This window comes from Chelonoidis abingdonii, chromosome 25 (assembly GCF_003597395.2).
Source record: "Chelonoidis abingdonii isolate Lonesome George chromosome 25, CheloAbing_2.0, whole genome shotgun sequence".
Taxonomy (NCBI): domain Eukaryota; kingdom Metazoa; phylum Chordata; order Testudines; family Testudinidae; genus Chelonoidis; species Chelonoidis abingdonii.
This window is the reverse complement of record NC_133793.1, coordinates 2,711,857-2,731,197: the sequence shown is the minus strand read 5'-3', so window position 1 is coordinate 2,731,197 and position 19,341 is coordinate 2,711,857. Positions and strand designations below refer to the sequence as shown.

The following is a 19,341-nucleotide window of genomic DNA, read 5'->3' as shown; positions in this document are numbered from 1 at the left end:
TGTTTTGCTTACCTTTAGTTGATAGAAGTCATCTGTCCCATCCTTTCTTGCCAAACACTGAACAATACTTGGCACTGGGGAGTTACCTAAACGTGGACCTACCAACACAAAGCAGAACAGATTTGTTTTCCTTTAAGAAGCTATGACTAATTCAATGTTATGTCAATATTCAGCTGTCATACAGTTTGTATAAGTCTAAGTCAAGTTCCTTTTTCAGCAGGGCATGAAACTGTCAGTTTCTTCCCACAGATTGTACTCTTAAGAAAACAATAAAGGATGCTGGATTCCGAACCTCCTTGGACAATGGTCCATTTGTTCACAGAAGAGACCTTTGGCAAACACTACACAGTGTCCAGATGTCCCTACAGAAATACAGATTTCTGCATGCCTAAACCATATAGCTTTTACATTTGCTACCAGCAGCTGTGGTAAGGAACTCTTGAACCTCTGAATCTAGCTGCCACTCCTAAAGGAATGCACCAGAATAACCCCCAGTGTTGATTCCCCATCTTAACTAGTCCATTTTTAATAACAGATGATCTGATACATTTTATACAATGGACTTCACACGGATCTTGGGGTTATGCAAAATAACTCTAAAAACTATGTTATGCAAGTGACAGCCGAGAGCTAGAGAGAGAGCGAGCAAGCATCAACAGGACACATATCAAGGAGCGAACAGCCACTGTGTTACTTCAGTAAACTGTGTGCGCTAATTTAACAGCATATTCAAAGTGAAGTGGGGTTGAACATACACCCCAGGACTCCTCACACATCACCCTCAAGAAGAGAGTTTGCCTTTGGATACAATTTAATATAAATCAATAAAAGCAGGGGCTCACAGTTGTGCCCCTAATGGCTATGCCTGTAACACGTGTTTAGCAGGACAAACAGCCTTAATTTTCCAGTTACAGGAGCTCCAAGGATTGCTGCTTTGTCGTTGTAGTTATTGGGTTTCCGGGAAGTGGGCGAAGCCTGCCCACCGCTAAAGGATCCCCCCCCAGCCTAAGGGGAGGACCCACAGGACCACAGAAGCCCACTGATTACGGGGGACAACTAATAATAGAACAGGGGCTTTGTCAATGTATCTTTTGGGTTTCTGGGGGCTTTGTCAATGTAGCAGGGTGGTTACCCGCTCCTGCCCTTTGTGACTTAAAACAGCCCAGGAGAGGGCTGTGGCTGGGGCAAGAAGCCTGGGCTGACTGGGAGAAAGCAGGCTCAGCTGTGGCCAGGTTCCAATCAGGCCCAGCTGGCCCCAATAAGGGGAAGTGAGCCAGGAGCCCAGACAGTCTCTGTTTGCAGAGGGAGATGGGCTTGGCTGCAGGGAGCTAGAGACAGGGCACTTGAGTGGAACAGGGCTAGGAAAAGGCAGAGGAGCTGGAGAGCTCCTGCCTGGAAAGCCCCAGGCTGTGGCCTAGCATAAGGCCAAGAGGTACTGGGGGCTGCAGGGGGCAGGCAAAGGCAGCAGGTCCAAACCCCTTTGCCTGTGATGAGTGGCTGATACTGCAGTCTCCCCCAGTGAATGGGGGCTAGATGGAGACTGGGCAGTAGCCAAAACTGAAGCAAAGTGGGGATAGTGAGTTGGGGGTTCCCCCAGGGAGGGGAGACCCAGATTGGTGAGGTACTGCCAGGGGGCAGCACTCCAGTCAACAGGGCACCAGGGTCCAGGGAGGGACACGAGGGCCAACAGCAAGCAGATCACCTGCCTGCAGAGGGTGCTCCTGGGTCAAAGAGTTAATTCCCAAGGACAACCAGCAAGAGGCGCCACAGGGGTGAGTCTGTGCTGTGCTACAGTCAACATCAGATGAAGCGAATTTTGCTAGGCACAAAAATCTAGATTACAATTCTGCTTTGACTCATTTTATTGAATCTGTTCTCCTTAAGCTTTGCAACCATTAACATTCTACCTCATACAGCAGAGGGGATGAAGAAAACCTCTTCTGCTTACCTAGGATGAAAGGGCCTGCTCTCTTGGCATTACTTCCAGAAATCCCTGTACAAAGAGCCTTTGCCTTAGCGGATGTTTCCCCAGCTCCTCTGTCTGATGCTCGCCGCTTCATCTTCAGCTCTTGAAAGACAGAGAAGATCACACTTCAGTGAGTAACAAAGCTCTTCTCCTTACACTAAATCCTATCTTGCGCTGGAAACCTTTTACTTGATGATGCACAGGACCTTTGCCTATTTGTATAGTAGAAGGCAGTTCCTACTGACAAAACGCTATAGCTCATTTACTAGTGGATTAATTGGGAGCTACAGACTTCATGCATTTCAGGAAGTTACAAGGAACAGAGCAGCTTCATTAGAGTGTAATGTTCCTAGATCATTTATTTGACACATGTAATGGGGGTGGTGGTGGTGTCTAAATAATTAAGACCTGTTTTATGGCAGAATAAAGCACATGAATGAACACATTCTGAAAAGCTTCAGAAGAAACTGCCTCTGCTCCTCCAAAAACCTCCAAAGTCAACCCATGAGACCCTACGGCTTTATTCACAGAAACACTTATGCTTTAAAGACTGTGGCCAACTCACCATCTATTGAGAAACACAAGAGTCTTAACAGTTCTCTGCACTTGGAGGAATAAAACTGATCATTTGGCTGAATCACTACATTTCAGCTTTCCCTGGGACAGAGCATTGGGGAGGGAGGGCGCATGAAAGATGCATACATCTCTATTAGTTACTTCAGGATGATTAGCTAATTCATCCTTAATTAACAACTTATTTGTAACAGAGAAAAATTACATATTTTATAGTTAGTGTAAACTAAAATCCCCCTCTTTGTCCCGGTTTACCTTATAGCCTAATAATCTATACTCTTTTCTCTTCACTATGTTCTTCCAGCTGGACTGAGTTGAATTCAGGCACTTTCAGTCTGCTGTATAAAAACACTGTCTCTTGTATTTCTGTGCTTTGCATTGTCTAAGGAAAAGCACACTGCCACCAGTTCTCAATAGATATTTTTCAGTGGACAAATTTTTAATGAAAAAACTGGATGTGAGCTCCCTTGCTCTACCACCATGCAGGAAAAATACTCCTGTCCATCACAGGAATGTCTTGCATGCATCCAAATGTGCAGATAAGAGCATTATATATAGACAGACTGAAGGAATGGATAATCACTCTGGACTAGGCTCTGAAGTATGTTACCTTCTCCTTATTCAGGTACTGCAGAGACATTCTGGACTCTTCTCAAATGAACCAGCCTTCTGTTCCTCAGAGCCCTACAGAAAATGTACTGATGTAGCCCTGGAGCTCCAACATCTAAAGGTCCAAGTTAATCCAAGTCTCCGGTTGCTCACAACACATTTCTCTCTACAGGGTACAGTCTTGCTTCAGTTCAGTGGCAAGAGAATTTGTCCTCAGGTTGGCTATGAAACTATTGCAGTTGCTACCTTCTGCGCTCAGTGGGTTCACTGCTAGTGCAAAGGTCTTACTCCCGCAGCAGCAGTCACTGGAGCAAGCGCCAGTCTGCAGAGAGCTTCCCTTACACTGCACTCCCTTCCCTAGCTTAGGAGTCATTTTAAAGAGAATGCTCCAACTCCACATTGATTAACTGTATTCATTCTAATACATTTTAAAAGCAGTTCAAAAAGGAATGACTAAGACTTTCGATAGGAACTGCCCCTGGGCCAGGGGTTTCCTACCTCCCTATCTTACCCTAAACAAATTCCTTGCAAAGTTTCAATGACTTTTCGGCAGGGGAAGGGTGCTTTGAGTACTTTTTAACAGCACTGATGTTCAAAAGGTGAGAGACTGATACATTCTTCCGCCTCTCCAGCCATGACTAGGTAGAGTGGGAAGTTCACACCTCCGGTGGCATGAACTTTTCACTGACTGCTGACTCAACATGACACCACTATCAATTTATACAAAAGCACTTACCACTGTGCCCAGCAGAGCAAGAAATTTTACAGTAGGAAATGGGATGTTTCCATGAAAATCAATCAGCAGGTTTAGATTCCCCCATTACTGACCCATATACATTTGGTTTTGCCTTTAAATTAAGTATTAACTGAATTCCGTTACGGCACCCATAAGGCTTAGTGGTTAGAACCAAGGCCTGGGTGCCACAATGGTCTTTGTTCTGTTCTGTTCATGCTGCATCACTGACTTACTACTTGACCTTGCTGAAATCACTCAATCCCCTGCAATTTAATCATTCCAAATGGAAATAGATACGAACAAAATTTCACTGAGGAAACCCCCCAGCTAATACATATGCTGTAACAACTGGTGCTGTGCAATCTGCGTTCATTAGGACTCACTGGTGCACATGGCGTTGCTGTAAACAAAATAATCTGAGGACTCACGTTGTAGTTCAGCATCAACCATATCTTTATTATTCTTCCAAACTAGGTTTTCCAATGCCTCAGGAGACAGCAGGCATCACTCTGGGGAAGGCTGGATGGTCGAAAGGTCGGGGACTCTGTAAATGTAGAAGGAGATGCACTTGATGCTGTGGTTCTCGGATTATTTTTGACTACGATAACATGGTAGGCACCAAAACTTCTGTAATTTGCGACGTTTATGTTTTGGTTTGCCTCGGAACAACCTCCAGACCCCTCTCTAAATTCCTGCCTGCGGACAAGCGAGTAGAGCTACCAAAGCTCTGTTACTGGAAAGTTAAATGTACGGATGGTACTGTACAAACAGAAGACAAATACTAGCCTCAAAGATCTTTCTAATGATATTTTGTGGTGCAAACTGGATCATTTAGAACTCAGTAAAATCTACCTAAATGGTTTTCAAAGGACACTTGACTGAGTTTTTACCTACATAAAAATTAAGGCGGCTACCTACCACTTTCATGGAAGGAGAGAAGGAAATGAATTCCTCAGCAACAGCAACTATTTTTGTATCGCTATGAAAGGGTTAAAGTTTGCACTTCAGACAGACAATGTATCAAACTTTGTCCTACAAACTAAATTCTTACTGAATCCTGGTTGCACAAGGACCTCTCTTTAAAAGGGCCAAGAAAACCTGTGACAAAAATAATTCCACTAAAATTCAGTATCATTTCCAGTTAATCTAGTCACAACTCAAAATCATGCTCAAATAAGGATTGCAATTAGGATTTAATCAGGCAGTTAGTGTATTAAAAAAACAGATTATTACAAACATTTGATGTTTAATATTGTATAACAATTTGTACAGCTTTACTAAACCCCAACCATGTTTTAATCCCCTTGTATTTGTTTAAATAATAAACTGCAGTTAAACCTAAATAAAACACATATGTGACCATATTTGGGACATAACAAAAATTAATCTCCTTTGAGGCCAGATGAGCTGTAAAGATGCAATACATCTGGTTACTGGGACTTGTTTAAAAGGCTACATAGCACTGTACTTTGAGTGTCATCTTTAATTTTTAATATTGTCTTACAATGCTAAAGGACTTAGCACTAGGAGCTAAGACTGCGATGAACATTTTTCGAAGGGTTGGTCTACACCTAAAAACGTAGGTTGACCTACTATATCACTCAGCAGTATGAAAAATGTATACTCCCGAGAGCCATTATTAAATGGATCTAAGCTCAAGTGTAAACACCACTAGGTCAACAAAAGAATTCTTCCAACAATTTAGCAGCTGCTTCTTGAGGGGGCGGATTTACTACAGCAGTGGAAAACCCCCTTTTGTCGTTGAAGCAAGTGTCTACACTACAGCAGCATGGTTGTAGGCATAGCCTAAGTCACGCAGACTTGTGACAGATGGGCTGTAGCACTGCAAAGGAGGCAAGCTCACAAACCTCAAGCGTGGTCTACGCACCATTTTCACTATGAGTTTATCACAAACAGAGTGGGAGGAGTTCTCATTCCTGTCCTGTTAAAGTGACATTGACTTAACGATCACACTCCTGTCAGAAAACTTATCTGCTGTTGTTACAAGCAACGTCCAAAACGGCTGGGACTGAACAATTAAAGAAAATCCTGTTTTCAGTCTGTGCATCTGACAGCACTTTGTCTAGCTTGTTTCTCCCTCTGTAGGACATCTCACACCAGCAACAGGAAAGAGAATAACTTAGTAAATAGAAAATGCAATTGTAAAGCCACACAAATTGACAGGGGGACTCAGGATAGCACTGGAAATTACTTTTAACTCATGTTTTGAAATTGAGAGGATTCCATGTTGAAGCTCCTTTAAGCAATGGAACATGAATTAAACCCAAGATAGAAAGAGAGTCCCAGAAGCAAAGGGAAGAAAGTCAAAGGCAGCTGCTCTCAGAAATACCAGGAAGATGATTCCCTTTTCTGCATTTATTGACATTGCATAACCCTGATTAAACCAAGGAAAGTGGTCAAAAGGCCACACGTTTCACCGTGCAGCTTCTTCCTTAGTAACCGGGGAATGCCCACGGAGACACAGGTTTGTTTCACCTACAACAATGCATTGCTTTGAAAAACAGGATTCTAGGGGATGAATCTATTGAGGCCTTTCAACATGAATGCCACTGTGCTGCCTTTACCTGAAAGTGTCCTGTACAGAATGCATCATCCTCATAGCCCTGATAAACTGCAATGCAAGAGATTCCCCACCCCCTACCAAGTCCACAGGGTATACAGAACATGCAGATCTGCTAGTGCTTCTGTTTTGTCTTAGCGCTGAGCACTGCCATTACAACGCTCATTCCAAGAGGGCTCTCCATGGGGAGCACTTGTATCAAATATTTGATACTGGACTCTTCCATCTAGCAGAGAAAGGGATAGTACAATCTCATGACTGGAAGCTGAAGCTAGACACATTCAAGCTGGAAACAAGGACACATTTCTAAGCGAGTGAGGGTAATTAACCACTGGAACAATTTGCCAAGGGTTGTGGTGGATTCTCCATTACTGGCCATTTTAAAATAAAGACTGGATGTTTTCCCAACTGATCTGCTCTGGGAATTAATTTGGTTAGTTTCTGGCCTGTGTCATACAGGAGGTCAGACTACATCACAACGGTTCCTTCTGGCCTTGGAATCTATGAATCCCACTGAAACCTGGTCTACAGGCTGCCAGCTCAGATACCAATTATTTAATTATATTCTGAAAAGATCTAAATGTTAGTTCATATTTAAAAAGGGACACAATCTAAACCAGTAGACCTAAAATTAGATTCAGCAGCTGTGTTTGGAAGCACTGATGCTAATCCTGCACTTTGACTGTATGCTCAGTTCTTGCAAGCACAGAGGGCAATGAAAGAGATGGGAATCTGGTTCTGCAAGCACTGCAGAAAGCTAGATAATCTGCAGGCCCTTCCATCCCCAAAGGGCTTCACAGGATCCCTAGCCTCCCTTAAAACAATCACAGCTTCCTTCCAGACAAGGTAGGTTGGTGGTACATGTCAATGGACCCCATCAACACTACCCCTATATCAGCTGGAGGGGGTGCCAGAGAGAAACAGGAAGTGTCACAGTTACTGCAAAGACCAAATTTATGTTCCAAACTCCAATTTCCTTTTGGTAGTATGTTTTACCACCAGTGATCTGCCAAAGCAGCAAGAGGCTTTCCCCTGTCCTGTTTGCTCACAAGAAGAAAGCAGACAAATCTGAGAATTACTGCATCATGCAAGGATTTCTTGCTCTGCAAAGGCATAAAGAATAGGGAACCAAAGAGCTAATGAATAGTAATAATCACCCTGTGTACAATGCAATTATGCAACCATGCAAATTGCAGCATAATTGTTAATTTTAAGATTGCTACACAATCATGCTCTAAAATCTACACTTGCTTTAACAGAAAATTGAAGTCTTTAGCATTATGATGGTGAAGAAAGAATCACAGATGAACTTCTGCAATGTCCTCTGCAGATAGCTTCAAGTCAGTGCTTTATAATTGGGTCTCATTCTCACCTCAGGAGCCTAAAGAGATCCATTTTAATAATACAGGATTCAACCCTAGTTTACTAAACCGAGTGCCAAAATGAGAGACAAATTCTGCAAAAGCTGCCTGGAAATATTTTGCTCTAGGGACAGCACACTTGTGGGAGGCATTGTGATGGCCCAGCAGTGCTCTCCCGCCATAAAAGAATGGAGACCTAGCAAGTCACCTTCCAAAGAAACTGCATTGTTGTAACTTCTGAATGCCTAAAGTCAGCTGACAAAAGCAGAAAGGATTGATTGATCCAGGACAAAGATCAAAGGCAAAGGAGACCTGCATATGCTGGAATTTAAGGATTACAAAACAAGCAGCAAAAATTGCAATTGTACCCAGAGTTTGGATAGATCAGCTACCATAGGGCTGTTTCTCACTACAACAGCTCATGCTGGGTTTAGAATTGAGGATTCCAAATAAAGTTGCTTCATTGGTCTTGCATTTAGTATCCCCAAACCATCTTATATGCTACCTAACACCTCCCAAGAGCCGAACAGGCAGTTTTTGAAAGAGTCTGAGCTTTACTTGCAGCAAGTAGAAGCCTTCAGAAACCAGGATACCTCCAGAAACAATTCTAAGCTGAACTGGTGAATATTCTCACACTCGTATGTTTTTGCTTTGGTGAAGTGATCACTGAAGTGTCTGAAACTTCTGTATCATTTCTAAGATGGAAACACTGCAGGCAAAACAAGGTAGGCAAACAGAGTTACAAGCACAGTTCCCAGACTGTTAATTTAAACATGCGAACAGGACAAATGAATCATTTTTCCCTGGAGACTCCTGGCAGCTACAATTTGTCATTGAACTTGAAATGTCAGCTAAAGACATAGAAAGGAAGACACGCCAGTGGAAACAGCCAAAATAAATAATAATAAAAAATCTGCTCATTGCCACTCTGGCTGCTATGCATCTAGGAGTGGCTCAAAGCTCCCCCCACATATCCCTGGATTATTGATCTCTTCCTCATGCTGCAAGGGACCCTTCATCTAGGTACAGAACACTGGACACAGATCCTTCTTCCACTACTGCCAGGAGAGGCCAAAATACTGCTTGAGTGTGAGGCTCTCCCAACACCTACTGCATTAGGAAGACAAGGAACCCACATTCTGGTTCTCAGTGGAGTTACTTGGCCCTTATGATTGATATTTCAGTGTCCATATAACTGTGCTTCTCCCTGCAGGATTCAGTCCATTTTCCAAAACAAAAAAGTTAGAATGGCATTACCGGTTTGCACTGAGGGACAGAACAAAGGCCCTCAGACCTGTTTATTCATAGGAAGGGGAAGCCATATTAGCATCTCCTTGCAGAGCTCAGCAGCTTTAGAGATGAACTGCACAAGACCCAATCATTTGCAATGCATCTTTCATCTTAACTTGCTGGCTTTTCCAGCCACAATTTTGGGCACTTGTTAATGTGCAGCAACGTATACTTAGGCTCTCTTGAGAATAAGACCAAAAACGATTAGATACTTCCAACACAAGTTACAAGAATTGGCACAAAGGTAATTGTTCTGTTTGCTTCCTCAAATCCACTGACTACCAGGCACCTGATCAGACAGGCTTCAATGTCAGTTTTAGATTTTACTGAAATTTAAACAGCAAAAGATGACATTTGGGTCAACAGAACAGGTCAGAAATATATGTTTGCCTCTAAACGTTTACCAGCTAAAATTCATTCCCATTTAATCAAGGTTATCAGAGGTCTTTTAAACTTGGTGTGCAGAAGAGAGGTTATAATGGACATGACCTTCAATCCAAATGAATGATTTAAGCATTTACTGAAGTTTAAACACAGTAAAACCTCAAGTATGACTTGACTTATCAGTTGGGAGATGTATAATTGGTGAAGATTATGGTGAAAAACAGTGTTCCAAGAAAAGCATGTTCATGTGTCTCCATGAGCCACTTCCCGCTTGGAAAGAACTGTGGAACTTCTGAGACAAAGCCACCCAGATCATCTTAATACAGGACTCAGACACCTATTTAAACAACCTCCCTAGAAGCCTAGTTGTTCAAAATTGACTGGACCCAAGATGAGCAAGAGGCCCTGGCTCCTGGGTTAAGGGAAGCTTTGTAGATCAGATTCAAAATATGAAGGAAGCATGACAAAATAAGGAGGTTGCAACTTGGCCTGGTGATGCCAGAGGTCAGTGCAGCAACTTACTCTACAAGCCAGGACATTTCCTTTCTCCCCCGACCATGCTACCTCCAATGAATGAATGCAAATATCAGCTCCACTATCCTTTGGGTGCAAAGCAAGGGCTCTTCAGTGGAGATAATCCCCTTCACTACAAGAAGGGTAAGTGCAGAGGGTAGCCAGCGAAGTAGAGACCTTTCTAAAAAAACGAAGTACAAACTAAGTTAGTTCCTCTGCCTTATGGAGATGGCAGTAGTTTGGTGCTGATTCAGTTTATATGAACACTCAGTTTTAATCAACTGAAATATTAATAAACCTTCGGAAATGTAACAACTCTATACAGAAAACTAAATTACATGAAATGAAAACCTATCAGTACAGATTCAAAGAGTCCAAAGTCTAAGACTGAGTCCAGTTATTCAAAAGCACCCCTGAGACACACAAAGAACTTGTGTATTGATTTTAAAGCCCTTTTGCAGGAACAAAGCCTTCTACAGAAACACGGCTGGAGGGGACGGGGAGAGAGAGTCTAGACTCAGGAAGCTTTGGCTTACGCCCTTGGAAATCTGCAAACTGACTCTGGCTCCTCCCCTACTGAATGATTAAAAGAAAACTTTAGAATTGAAAAGCAAAAGTTTTTCTGATTAAAAGCCTACAGAAGAGTGTGGAACAGAAGAGAACAGTTAAGGACTGTCAGCAGGAGCGATAGGGAAACATTTTCTTACTGGCTGTACGGTTACAGGACAGGGCTGTCTTTACACAATCCATTCTAACTAGTAAGCTTAACTGTTTAGTGCAGGGATCTCAAACTCAAATCATCATGAGGGCCACATGACGACTAGTACATTGACCCAAGGGCCGCATCACTGACATCTTTTCATACAAAGATACAAACACTCCCCCGCTCCTGGTCCCACCCCTACTCCACCCCTTTCATGAGGCCCTGCCCCAGCCCCACCTCTTTTCACCCCTTCCCCAGATCCCTGCCCTGGCCCTGCTTCTTCACTGCCTCCTCCCGAGTGCACCGTGTCCCCGCTCCTCCCCTCTCCCTCCTGGAAAGTCCAAAGCGAAAGCATTGGCAGGTAGGCTGAGGAGCGGGGATCTGGCGCGCTCGGGGGACAGAAGCGGGGAGCTATGGCACGCCGCAGGAAATAACTCCGTGGGCTGATGCATGTTTGAGACCCCTGCTTTAGTGCTGGAGACAGATCAGACATTTCATTTAGTAATCTAGGTTTCCAATCCATTCAATAAATACAAGTTTGCAGCCATGGGCTATAAGCTTGATGCAAAACCTATTAGGACATGGTACAATGCGGTGGGAGCGCATACAAATGAAGTGCTTCTGCATCCTGCAGATGCCTGGAAAGGACAGCCACTGCTGTTTGTATAGGAACTCCATGCCCAGTGCATCCTTAACTCAGAGGGCTGCAATTCACACAGAACTTGCATAAAGCCATTCAGGTATTTGTTTAAAAAAAAAAAAATGCACCCATCACATAAGATGTTTATTACACTGGATTTTATTTTACTTAAGTTACTGTGTGTCTTTAGCTGCAGTAAGGCCTCCTTTGCATGCACAGAATATTATTGTTTGACCCATGGACATGCTGACATTTTCATTCTCTGCAGTGAAGTGCTGTTGCTGTTTTTACCAGGAGATGTAATATACCCTATAACCCTGACTGGGCAGAAAGAAAACACTTGAAAAGCTGCATTTCAGATTGTCTACATGGTTCTTATGTGATACAACCTGACTAATGCAGAGTCTAATGCACACTCCGAACCCTTCAGCCCCACCCCTGCCACACATCACCTACGTATTGGTGCAACAACAAAATTCATTCCACACAAGGATGGAAAAATTAGAGGGAACATTGCTTGATACCAGCACCATAACCCCACAAAACCTGCATCCTGATTACAGCTCCCAGGAGAAAGACATTCCTGACGATGAACTAAAATATGGATGGAACTTCAGCAATCCTGACACCAGCTTCCAAATAGAGAATACACCAAATGGGAGCGTGGTACCATCTTTAGAAAACCCACAGCATCTCCTCTGAAAAAAAGAGATAACACAAGGCTTATTTAGACTAAAAGCAAAGTACAGTGCAGCTGAAATCGATAGGGTCATCCTTAATCAAACAGCAGCTAACAATCTACAAGGCTTCCCTTTGTGTGGTCTTTAAATGGAGATGATGCCATAACATCCTAAGGATAAAAAGCAGCTGAAGATGACAGTGCTTTTAAGCAATATGATTATGCGACCAAATCATTAGTGCGGATGCCACAGAGAAACAATGAAAGGATGTAGCGTTAACACTACAAAATGAGGGAAATACTTCCTGCATCCTAATGACTGCTATTGCTCAGGGACTGTTCACTAGATGGGCATTAATACAGGCTCTTCTTCAAAAGGAGAATGTGTCAGAAGCTGCCCCTAGGGCTATTTAGACAGAGACACAAGTCTGAGCTCTTGTTGTTTCCTTGACCCCACCTAGAGACCACTGACTTCTCCGACCAAATGGCTATTGGTCCAGTTTTGTAATTAGCCATAGGAAAAAGAATCCCTTCTGCAGAAGAACACCTCTGCTCCTGTTACATTTGATTTTGCTCACTGATACTTTCGAGGGGCGGATGAAACCTTCCCATTGGTTAGGATCAGTGGCAAAACAGTCTCAGATGCACTCTAGCAGGGCAGGCTCAAACTTTACTACTAACCAGCTGCCTCTCCATTAGATTTCCAGGAAAGAATTCTCCAGTTAGTTAATGGGAAAGTGAAGACTTGCTCAAGGACTATTCAGTTAAACTCAGTAAAAATTACAGGTTTTGCACAGCATCCGTGAGAGCAAATCCCACCGCAGAACCTAAGCAGAGGTATGGCTCCTACTGCTGAGCACAGCTTATACTGAGCCAGGGATTTACCTGTCCGTTACTAGTTGGAAGAGAAAGGGCTCAGGCATGGAGAGCCAGAAGACTAATATTCCATGTAACGTGGCCTGTGAAGAATTAGAGAGGAAAAGGTGTTCAATCTGAATTGCAGTAATTTTAAATATTTATTTGTGAAGTGATTAGGCTGACAAATGCCTCCACAATTAGAGTACCATTTAGAATGGTTTGATCCAGCCCAGTTTCACCACACTATCTTGAAAAAAACAACAACAATGCAGCACCTGACACTTCAGATACCTGCCAGAACATGGACTGTTTTCTGAAAAATAGCCCGCCAGATGCTGGTAGCTAGAGATTATGCTATAGTGAGAAGCCACTCAGTAGGAGTGTCACACTAATAGAATTAGGCATGTTGCATACCTGGATCAGGCTGCCGATCCAGGGCTTTACCTAGCTACAATGGCAAAATTCAGACCTGTAATTCTCCACTAGTCATTGCAATGGTGGAAGCTGTAGTGCAGCCAAGACTCAGATACAGAGTGAGTTGATTTAGTGGGTAGAGAGACCTGTGTCCTTTCTTCACAACAGCCTACACTGGTAGAACTGCACCAGTAGATTTCTCCTAGTGTAGATCTGATTTCTCCTAGTGTAGACAAGGACCAGACATCACACAGTTCTGGCTAGTCATCTAGCATTTAACTCCACTTCTCCTGAAGCCTCTCTGGGCTTACCTGCTCTCCTACTGACAGAAACACTCTTACTGAGGGTATGACTACATTAGAAATTTCAAAGTGCTGCCACGGCAGCGCTGCGGGAGCGCTGCCACGGCAGCGCTTTGAAGTGTGAGTGTAGTCAGAGCCGCAGCGCTGGGAGACAGCTCTCCCAGTGCTGGGAGACAGCTCTCCCAGTGCTGCTTGTAAACCACATCCCTTATGGGTGTAGCGTGCAGCTCTGGGAGCGGGGATTACACTGACACTTTACAGCGCTGCATCTTGCAGCACTCAGGGGGGTGTTTTTTCACACCCCTGAGCGCGAAAGTTGCAGCGCTGCAAAGTGCCAGTGTAGCCAAGCCCTGAGCTGCTACACCCAGCCACTACCCTCTACTCATTTAAATCCCTCTGCCAGACCTACTCTCACTGTGACACCGCCAGGAAAGGAGTCAGAGCCACTGAATTTGTTTATACAGTAAAAAGAGTTTTGGCTCTGCTATGCATTACCTGTTGCTGAGTTCTTTTGTCCTCCTCCCCCCTGATCTGACACCCACCACGTCTGGTATTAGAATGGAGTCTCTCCAGGGTAGGAGCTGTGTTTTACTTGTCCTGTGAGGTGCCTACAATACTGTTAGGCACTAATATAAATAGTCTAATTCTTAAATCTCAGCCATGCTAGTACCACGTTTGAGAGATTCTGAAGACAGTTTAATGCAACATGCCGAATAAATGCTTTTAAAAAGTAAATGGAAAATTTACGTCGTCTAGTCCTGAGTTCAGGATTCTGTACTTCTCCTGCAAAGGAGGATCAATCACAGCACCAAGACATGCAGCTTCCTGGTTTTCTTTCAGCACTTAAGGAATCATCTACTACACAGAAGAGTCTCATTCACATTCAAGATCAGACCACTGAGCTAACAATAAACAAGATGGTGTTAGAAGGAAGGGGCGGTTAGGCAGCCAAAATAAAATCAAGAATTACAGATGCTCTCGTCATGTCTGAAGTAAGCGGGAAGGGGCACCTGTGGGTTCTCCCCATGACAATTGTAAGACAAGACTGATATTTTATATACGGCAACAATGAAGCATCTCACTGTTAAGAGCCACAAGTGAATTACAGAGCAAAACGACGCGGTCCCAGCACATCAAAGTAAAATGGGTTCTCTGTCATCTTATCCAGGTGAATGATAGCATAGCCACAGAAACTCATCCTCTGCTAGCCTCAATCCCCATCTTTAAAGCTTTATTATTGTCTAAACAGTTCTTATCTGGCACTGTTCGCCTCAGCTAAGACAAGTGCTCAGAATATGTAAGATTTTTTCCTTCATTGCTGGGGCCTGAAAAGGACAGACAAGAAACTGCTAAACACTGACTGAAAACAGAAATAGTGCTACACATGAACTGTTTGTTCCCATAGCATGTTCACAATTTGCTACCCTGGTGCATGAATGAGTAGGTTGTATCTATCAATGTAAGGCAAAATTAGTGATACATCCACAATGAAATGCTTGAAAAGACCCCAAATGAGGAATTTCATTACTTTCATTTCATGCAGATGTATCCTATGGAGACCAGCATCAGAGTAAGCAACTGAATGGTGCATATAGATAAGTGCACACTACACTTGCCTGGAACCTGTACTGTACATCAGTATCGCACAGCTGTAGACAAGAACCTGTTAGCTATGATTGAACGGTGCTGGACTGTCTTGTTCTGGGAAGACTCAAGAACCACCAAGATCAGTTAGCAGAGGGTAGCTCAGACTTGCACAAACAAGGTGTAGGTTGTTCCAACTAATGTCTCGTGACAATCTGGATCCTGGAAAAGAGTGGATATTGTGTGTATGTGTAGCACACGTAGAATTATTGAAGTGAGTGTGTGTACATATAAATGTACACTATGCACATCCAGAATTAATGAAGTGAACTGTTCTTCAGTCCCACAAATGTATTTCAGATGTTACTCAAGACAGAAAAAGCTGCTTTTCAAAGTGCCTCACAAGCACACAGGCCTGTTACTGAACAAGCCTATTTTAGAGCTGTTAGTTGTGGAAGGTATGCAAGCTATGCAGGCTTGGTAAGTTTCTCTCAGTGAAAGTCAGGAAGCTTACCTCTGACCAAATGTAGGCAAGGGAATGTGGCAATTGCTTGAAGGCCAATGTGCATGTAGTTGCACTTCTGTAGTTTCATGTACTAGTCCAATAACAATCTAACTGCTGCTGCCTTTGAACACATCCTTAAGAGATGAGTCAACAGGACATGGGCTTCCACACCACAAAAAACTACGCAAGACCAGGAAAATCTCTCAGAGATTCAGTGGCCTGGTCAGAAAGAAATTTTGAATGAGAGCATGAAGCCACTTTTCCTTATTAGCAAGTCAGTAGGGGATCTTAAGAGAACCAGAACATTACATCTCCACTGTTGGTTTTGATGGAAACCTTTACTCAGAAGGTTGTCAGTATTCTCAGAAAGTCATTTCTGTTAAAAGCAAAACTTCCTTTTAAGGTTTTAGCACCCAGTTAAAGAGTCACCCAATGTTTTCCCTAAAATTCTTCACTGTAAATTCCTACCTACTTTACCTGAAAAGGAAAAAAGTCAGACTAAGTTTCCATGCTTCTAAAGTTAAAGCATTTTCTACAGGAAAGTATCAAAGCTGTTACACAAGTGAGTAGAACTATCATCTAATTCTTTCCTAACAGTACAGATGTAAAGCCATCTCTACCGGAGTCCATGATGTTTTCTGTGCACCAGCACCAGAAAGGACCACATAGCACTGGGCTAGTACTTTACATGCAAGAAGTGCTGAACAAACATTAATACCAAACTTAAAGAACTTTTAGACAAAGACATAGCTCTAAAATCATTTTTGTGCATACATATTTTTAAAGAGTCAATGGATTAATTGGGTGTTTATGAAAGTAAGATTAACACTGGCTAGCAGGGAAGCCAATGTGCAAACTACTTCGATCAGCTGGGTAAGCACCACTCAGCCTAGTTCCAGGTGCCTTCCTGAACAGCCTGGATCTTCACAGATCAGAATAAATCACTATTAAGGACCAGAGCAGCAGAAAATCAACTACCAGCAGGAGCCTTATCAGGGTTTAAATCCGAAGCCTAGATGCAAATGGCTAGAGTAACTTTCAAGCTCCTCCTCCCCCCACTTATCTTTTTAAGAGTTCACATGCAAGCTTATGTTTCCAGCTCTCACACAGCAGGACAGAAGTACAGACAAGTTCAGCACCTGAACAACTGGAGTATCAGTCCCTGAATAATTTAATGATTAAGACCACTTCAATCTCTCTAGGCTATTCAATACTTAAACATCCCAAGTACAATATTTGCATACCAGACAGCTTCAATATGTGCATAAATTAACTATTTTCTCCTCCAGCTTTCCATCAAGATTTCAGTGCGGCTTCTTCCTAAGCTTGTGTGAAAGCCACAGCGAATCCTAGAAAATATTCAGGTTCTCTCAGCCACTGTAATCAGTTACTACAGGTTTTAGAGACAACCAGTTATTTACTCAGTTTCTAAAGTTAAAAAAACAAGATTGTGAGGCAGTTTCCTTAACCTTGCTGTAGAACAATATGACACTGAAAGGGCTAAATCAGAGACCCAGACATCATGCTTCTTTTCTTTCAAATCGGAGAATCCGAATCTTCCACCAAGCAACCCACCTACAGAGACCACTCCCAATGCATTCGCACTTCTATAGCACCTGTCATGCAGAGCTCAAAGGAGATTGAAATATTCATTACGACTCACAAGCCCCCTGCCAGACAGGAAGGCACTATACCCAACATTTTACAGATTAGGAAACTCACCTTTCCATGCATCTCTACCTTAATGATGCAGTGAGTCAGCAGCAGAATTAAGAACAGAGCCTAGGGCTTACCTACAGGAGGAGAATTGGACCTACACTTTCCCAGCAGTGCAGTTCCACCAGCTGTAGGAAAAGTATAAGATGTGGTGTAAGTTAAATGAGATGATGGTACAAATATCTGACCCCTGTCTACACTACAGCAGCCAGTGGGGATTACATGGGCCAATTTTCCTGCAGCAGATGCTGCCAAAAAGTCTTGAGTCCCAGTGACCTGCTGAAACTACTAGATAATACTCTCCCTGGCAATAGTGTTTGCACTGCATGGAACCCACTCATCCATTTAGATGTAGCCTTTTCCAGGCCAGGACTCCATTCTCAGCATGTTTATACTCATCATAAAACAGTTTGCACATCTGCAATACTATATGACTAATAACAGGTCTTTGCTGACTCTTGTTTCTGTCATCTATGTAGTTAAAGATTTCAGGACACAGCAAGATAAATAAACCCAATGCTGCCAGTCACAGGGCGGGCGCTATCTGAAGTGGGTTATGATGTGGTGAGAACACCCCAAACCATATTACGTTAAACCTGAAACTGACAGGGCGAATCATCAGAAACTGGGAAATGCTGCATTTAGCCCAACAGCCTATAAATAATGTTAAACCACCATGCATCAGTCACCTTGGAAACAAAGCAGCCAAGCTGGGGGTGCAGAAGAGGAATGCCCGGATCTCCCTCTGCAAAGTGTCCTGAGAGACTCCTGGTGAAGGAGCCTGCCTGACACAGCTATGAAGCGGGGGAGGTAATATATTTTACAGGACCAACTTCCGTGGGTGAGAGAGACATAGAACTCTTTTCAGGTGTAAGCCTAGAAACTTCTCTCTCTCACCAAGAGAAGTTGGTCCAATAAGAGGTACTACTGGTACTACTTCTCTCCCCAATATCCTGAGACCAAGGCGGCTACACCACCATGGCATACAACCCAATACCTAGCCTTTGCCATCACTATTTGTGCTGACTTCATTACTCAACTTGCTGGGCGGCAAACCCCAACACTATAGCAGTGGGAGCACTTTGCAGAGACATTCACTCTTGTTGCTGTGTCTATCAGCCACAGGCAGCAAACCCCATGCCAAGGACCTTCAGACAAACTTACAGGGCTCTTGGGAGAGCTCTGCCAAGCCCATGCACCCCCTCCCTCTCCCCATAATCTGCCCCACGACACAAGTGAAAGCTTTCAAAGGGGGACATTATCTAAACACCAGGAGCTCCTGGAGACGGGCTCTAAGCCCCCATCCCTGCTGGACCCTGAGGGCATTTCCATGGTTCCTGGTGGTGCAGCCCTGCTCCATTGCTAGGTAACAGGAGAACAGCAGGGGAGGGGAGTGGTTCCAACCAAGGGAGCCCCTGTTCAGCAGGCATGCGCCCAGCCCCCAAGGGAGAGGCACCCAACCCCCCTTTGGCCCCCCAGGGAGAGGGGTACCTGCCCCGGGACGGAGGAGTTAACCCCCCAGCCCGCAGGGAGGGGGCACCTGCCCTGAGGGCAGGGGATTTAACCCCCCAGGGAGGGGGCACCTGTCCCGGGAGGGGGGTTAACCCCCCAGCCCCCAAGGGAGAAGCACACAACCCCCTTGGGCCCCCCAGGGAGAGGGGCACCTGCCCCAGGAAGGGGGCACAAGATGGGGCACCTGCCCCGGGAGGGGGGTTAACCCCCCACCCCGGTAGCACCACATCCCCGCCCAGGAGGCAGCTCCCCGCGGGTGACCCGCGCCCCCCTCACCGGTCCCGGCGGCCGCTCAGCGCTCCTCACCCATGACCCCCGGCCCGGCCGGAGGGATCTCCTGCCGCAGCCCAGGCCCGCTTCGGCCCTGCTCCCCGGCTCGCTCCGCTCCCGGCGGCGGCCACCTGACAACGGAAGT

General features: G+C 44.3%; 1 protein-coding gene across 8 annotated transcripts in view; it reads right to left on the bottom strand.

Annotated features, from left to right (window-relative positions):
- The window catches only part of STK40 (serine/threonine kinase 40), a 41,201-nt gene extending 21,860 nt beyond the window's left edge, over positions 1-19,341 (bottom strand). Inside the window, exons 1-6 of one of the 8 annotated variants that reach the window (XM_075060745.1) lie at positions 19,233-19,335; positions 17,421-17,542; positions 15,226-15,415; positions 4,313-4,428; positions 1,949-2,068; positions 13-98 (exon numbers count right to left, since the gene is read on the bottom strand). In XM_075060745.1, the coding sequence (XP_074916846.1) occupies positions 13-98; positions 1,949-2,068; positions 4,313-4,334 (228 nt within the window). In that variant the 5' untranslated portion in view covers positions 4,335-4,428; positions 15,226-15,415; positions 17,421-17,542; positions 19,233-19,335. Of the gene's footprint in view, positions 1-12; positions 99-1,948; positions 2,069-4,312; positions 4,429-14,691; positions 14,716-15,225; positions 15,416-15,707; positions 16,058-17,420; positions 17,543-19,202 lie in introns of those variants that run through there. The other 7 variants (XM_032766812.2, XM_075060748.1, XM_032766813.2 and 4 more) reach the window with 7 other exon arrangements.